At 47.4% G+C, this 5,633-nt stretch overlaps 1 protein-coding gene across 1 annotated transcript in view; it reads right to left on the bottom strand.

Moving 5' to 3' along the window:
• Positions 1–818: 818 nt before the first annotated feature.
• crip2 (cysteine-rich protein 2) overlaps positions 819–5,633 on the bottom strand; it is a 14,645-nt gene continuing 9,830 nt past the window's right edge. Inside the window, exons 3-8 of the mRNA XM_083683244.1 lie at positions 4,284–4,341; positions 3,793–3,927; positions 3,172–3,240; positions 2,928–3,022; positions 2,675–2,732; positions 819–2,373 (exon numbers count right to left, since the gene is read on the bottom strand). Of these exons, the coding sequence (XP_083539370.1) occupies positions 2,306–2,373; positions 2,675–2,732; positions 2,928–3,022; positions 3,172–3,240; positions 3,793–3,927; positions 4,284–4,341 (483 nt within the window). The 3' untranslated portion in view covers positions 819–2,305. The remainder of the gene's footprint in view (positions 2,374–2,674; positions 2,733–2,927; positions 3,023–3,171; positions 3,241–3,792; positions 3,928–4,283; positions 4,342–5,633) is intronic.

Here is a 5,633-nt window from a genome sequence, read left to right as displayed (position 1 = left end):
ATTATGAGGTTCATGTTCTTGTCACATGTCACTTTTTCCATCACACTCATTTACAACTACCTGTCCCTTTAACGTCTCTTAAATCACTCCAATGATACAGCATAAAAATGCCAGGCATGATAAGAGCCCAGAACACAGCCATACACACCATTACTCATATCCATACCAGTTAATCAAGGCTTTAATGCTCCGACAGCTGTCTCCACTGAGCAAGAGATGGCCTTCTTTTGTGGCACACAGAGGCTGATTCCCAGGGCAATGGAGCCGTGAGTAGGTTGGGTTGTGTTGCGTGCTGTCCTAATCGCACAACAAACATCCCACAGATCCAGAGCAGGGGAAAAGGCAATGCGCTAGTGTGTGTGTGTGTGTGTCATAATGGGCTGTGTTATGAGGGTTAGCCTTCTGAATAGGGTTGGGAGCTCTGACTACAGGGTTGGCTGCGGTGAAGGTCATCGTCACGTGACTTCGACGGTGTGGTGTGTATGAGGTATATGGGTTCACACTGGGTGTGGGCACAGTAGCAACTATTGATAAGTATTCACATCTGGTAATACATTAATACTGATTACTAGTATGGCGTCATTGTCAGATAGCGTGACTTTGTCTGCACTGTAGGTTGAGGTTCCCAGCGTCACATAGGAATGAAGGTGGTATGGTGTACGAGTCCGTTTGCCAAGCCCAAATGATAGAAGATAACATGCGAACATCAGAAACCACATATCCGGTGTAGTAGTTGTTTATTGTATGAGGTCATTTCGGGTGTAACCACCTAGGGTATGAGGTCATCTTGGGACAGAGGAAACACAGGACAACATGTAAACAGTATAGAAAGTTTAATTCGGGATTAAAAAGACAGAAGCAGCAGGACTTAAGTGCAGCCTTTTTTTTTCTACAAACAGTGAGTCCTGAAGTGTTCGAAAGCCCTACTACACATAACAGATTCTAAGCATCACAATAACAGTCATATAATACTAATGCACATTCTTACCGAATGCTTTGTCTGCAGTGTCTCAGTTTCTTTGTTTCTATAAGCTACTTTCTACTGACGAGTCATATTTAAAATATCTTCTCAGAAATACGTCAGGGTTAATACCTAAAAGTCCCTACCTGGAGTTCCTTAGGGAATTGTACAGCTTATGTTGCGTTATCTTTCCTCCTTCATTCGTCCCATAGGGGTCGTAGAATACCTTATAGTTTAACAGGTATTGTATTGTAACAAATTAATAAATACACCCTGTCCTCTGGTAACAGTTCAAACCAATTAAGACATTTTCCATAATCCGGGCCTCATCCACAACCCTGTCAACCCTGTCATAACTCTCCCGACAGTTTTATCACCATTATAAATTTCACTTTTTTTTTTCTTTTTTCTTTTTTTAGCAAACTAAACCCCACAGAAATACTTTTTTCTTTTAGCATCCATTTGAGGAATGTTGTCGGGCAGCCAAACTGTAAATCTGGGTCTTAAAGTATCCCTGTCAGATTTATGTGCCTGTGCCTGTGCCGTCTGCCGTCTCCCAGGTGAGATTCCTCTGCCTGTCAGCACATCAGCACCTTCACCCACAATGCACCTCTGCAACCTGAGGATCACTTTCAGTCCAACGGCTACTTTACACTTTGCGTCATCTCCAAACTCCCCTTGAATTGGCCGTGAGTGTTGCTTAAACTGAAATGAAAAGGGAACTTTTTTTTTTGTCATTGCGTTTCTTAAACTGAAATTTAATGTGGGGTCATAATGTATACATATCCACACACATCATATATGGAAACATGACATCAACGGTCCAAGTCATAAGGTGAATTGGCCTCACGAGCCCCTGTGTTTTAGTGGGAGAATATTAGAATACTTCAATCATACAGAGTGGTCCCAGGAGGAGACCCTCTCAGCGCATGCCGGTGATCAGGAGTACGATAAGTCAATGCTGAGTTACAGCACTGACTCTCAAGAGATGCTAGTGTGCAGTACTATGGCCTAACGTGATGCTCTGGAGCTGTGCTATGTACCCTCTCTGCCAAAATGTAAGTAATACGTGTCTGGGAGTGTGCCGATCAATCATTGTCCTGAGGGAGGGGCAGTCTAGAGGGCTGCAGCACCAGGAGGCTGAGGTGGGTGGGTGGCTGGTGCAGGTCACTGTTGGGTCGGGGGGAGCAGATAAGGTTGAGGAGAGGAGCTGGAGGCAGAAGGCTGGGTCTCAGGTCTGCTTATGGAGGGGAGAGGGACGGGGAGAGGGGGGTAGAGATAATACTGTGTTGGGTGGTAGCAGTAGTGTCGGAGAGGGGCGGGTCGGAGGCTGGGGACAGAAGCTCAGGGCTGGGTCACCGCGGTGGGCTCCTTGTCGTAGATGTAGCTGCCAACCCCTCCAGTGTTCACCCCTGTGAAACAACAGTCAAAACAACTGATCACAGCCATCTGACTGTCACATGATGCACAAGAGTTCCTGACTGTGTAACTGATCAGTGTTTCAGTACATGTGTTTGATATGGACAGACGGTGTTGCAACCATTCCTCTGTCATACTCCCTCTTCTGTTGTGTAAGAACTGCAATGTGTGCATTTTCCTGTCAACAAGTTACATGTCCTCCTGCTGATATTTTGTGGGACAGCAGCACCACCTAGCTGTTGATAAAGGAGATGACTAGTTGATGTACAGTAAAAGGAGAGGACGGGTGCTTACCTTTGGGCCCAAAGAGGCAAGCATAGCATGGCTTGTGGCAGTAAGGTTGGCCATCATGCTGTAATAAAACAAAAGTAAAACACAATATAAAAACATGTACCATGTTCTTTCTGAGAATATGCAAATCACAATGAATTTATGACTCATTCTCTAATCCCATTCCCTTCTCATCCCTTGTTTTGTCTTCTCCTTTCTTTCTTTCTTTCCCTCCCTCCTTCCCTCCCTCCTCCTTCCATCCCTCTCTCTCTCTCACCTCTGCGTGGCTGCCGGCAGTCAATGTCTTGCTGCACCTCTCACAGCGCAGGCAGGGGCGATGCCAGTCCTTCCCAAGGGATGTCACCTTCTCCGCTGTATCACACACACACACACACACAGACGTCACTATGGAAACCACACAGGACAGACACATATCCCCATGGCAACCACACCACAGGTTCCACACCCAGAGCCTGATCTCACCCCTCTTATGAGTGTGAGTGGGGATGAAGGGGACTTACCAAAGTATACCTTCTTGTTGCACCTGGGACACAGGTTTGCCTCACCAGAGAAGGTGGTGATGCTTGAGGCTGCAAAGAGATTATGCTGTTAATGTTATCAGCAAGTTTGGGGGGGTTCACATTTACACACAAGTAAACATGAACTCATTTCAAAGCTCAAGATTTTTTATCAGTTTAAAATCAGTTAAATCAATCATGAACACAAAAGCCCACGTTCTCTCTCGCACGCACGCACACAGGCACGCACGCACGCACGCACACACGCACGCACACACAGGAAGTGTGGCCTTTGGCCCGCCACTGTGGGAAAACCCAGGGTAAACAGCTTGAGAAAATCCCATGTCCCTGGAGCTAGTCTGCAGGGAGGCTTTTATCACTGACTCAGCAGACTCACACTGCTGCTCTCGCTCTCCTCCCTAGTCTAGTGCTGTACGCTCATCTCTTTTGGCAGAAACTCCACTATTTGGCATCTTTTCCCATCTCATCACTCACACACACACACACACACACACACACACACACACACACACACACACACACACACACAGACAGACACAGACACACAGACACACGTGTGCTCGCACCGCACACACACTCAGACACACACATTTGTGTGTTTACCTTTGACTGGTCCCCTGGGGGGTGCAGACATCTTCTTCTCCTCCGGTTTGGGGGCGCTGTCCACAGCAGTAGGGGCAGGAGTGTTGTTGACGGGGGCCTCATACACATAGGACCCTGCTCCACCAATGTTCACACCTAGACACACCACACAGCAGAGAGAGGTCAGAGCATGTTTGGTCCACTTAAATGTGACAGGCAGGGTTCAAACCCGGGTCTGCCACGTGGAAGACCCAAGCGTCTACTATTAGAGCAAAAGGACATCTTCAAGGTCTGAGTGCGACACTTTTAGAGTTTATATGTTTCAGGAGAGCATGATTCCAAACCACCCTACCTGCACTAAATTAACAGACTACTACACTCCATAATACTGAAGACTAGTCATGTCAGGGCTAATTGTACACATGAACACAATAACACATATACTGTAGATCCACCATCTAATGTACGTTCAATGACAACGCATTCAATGTCAATAGTAAAGTGTACTGCACCTTTTGGCCCAAAGAGGGCAGCATAGCATGGTTTGTGGCAGAAGGGCTTTCCATCATGCTGTGGGGAGAATGAAGAGGAGAACGAGGACAGACAGTGAGTAAATAACAGGAATCTAGATTTCCCAAGATTGACAACCATAGCTCTGCAATTTTTGTCTAATAACAAGCCTCATGCATCTGTGAAAAAAACTAAAAATATTGTTATTATTGGATTGTCTGTGTGCATGTGCTAGTGTGTGTGTGTGTGTGTGTGTGTGAGAGAGAGAGAAAGTAAGTTTGGCTTGCTTTCTAGTTTCCATTTCAACTTGCTGTAAGTGTCACAACAGCAGACCACACCAGATTAAATCAGTGATGGTAACCAAGAGATATGCTCTGTTGATTTATCAAACACAAAACATTGTGTAGGTGTGTGTGTGTGTGTGTGTGTGTGTGTGAGTGAGTGAGAGAGTGTGTATGTGTGTGTGTCTGTATGCCTGGTAGATGACCAGCTCTAAAGCTTCGAAATGGCAGTGTCAGGACTGAGCCCTCCTGAGGCATGCTGGGAAAGTGATGGTCATGTAACAGCGTGTAGGGCAGCTGGGGGGATCAGGACCCGGGCCAGAGAGCTGCTGCCCAGAGGGGGATGAAGGAGTGGATGGCACCAATGCCCCGTGCCAATGCCAGGATGATCAGGGAATAACTGGCTACCCACAACCGTCCCCACACGTGGCATCTCCAGCCCAAGCCTCATGCCATGAGCTCCTCTTCCCCAGAAGACACAGAGCAGAGTAGAAAAAGCTTGTTCTCATCCCCTCTCTCAATAACATACAGTATAACCAATGACAGCATGAGCTACTGTTATGGCAGCCATAAACAGACACATCCCCTTTAAAGATCTATGGGTGGGTGACATTTATGGGGCCTGTGTGCAATTCAGTTAATGCCTGTCTAAGACTATGGGACTGATGGTTTCCTTCACAGAGGTTTCATTGTCCACTAGGCTGGTGTGATGCACTCCACTGTACTGTAGCTCTGGTTCTACCCCCCCCCCCCCCCAGTATAGGAGGAAACCCTAAATGGATGGATTAACCACCGGGCCCACTCACTTCCCAGCACTTTTACTACTTCATCTTCCCACATCCTGACATCTGAGTCGTCTCGGTTCAGCCCTGGCCCCCCCCCACCCCCACCTTGGAGCCCCGTGCCCCCCCTTCCCCCACCACCACCAACCCCACCTCAGAGCCCCCTGCCTCGTATGGCCTGGACCTGTGTCAGAAACCATGGTGAGGTGGATTAGTACAGGCATGATCTTCCAGTGTCGAGCACAGAGCTATGACCTGCTCTTTGGATGGCTTGGCCATCTGCCATCAG

The sequence above is a fragment of the Argentina silus genome (genome assembly GCF_951799395.1).
Source record: "Argentina silus genome assembly, chromosome: 13".
NCBI lineage: Eukaryota > Metazoa > Chordata > Actinopteri > Argentiniformes > Argentinidae > Argentina > Argentina silus.
Note: the sequence above shows the minus strand (reverse complement) of the source record. Positions and strands in the feature narration are given on the sequence as shown.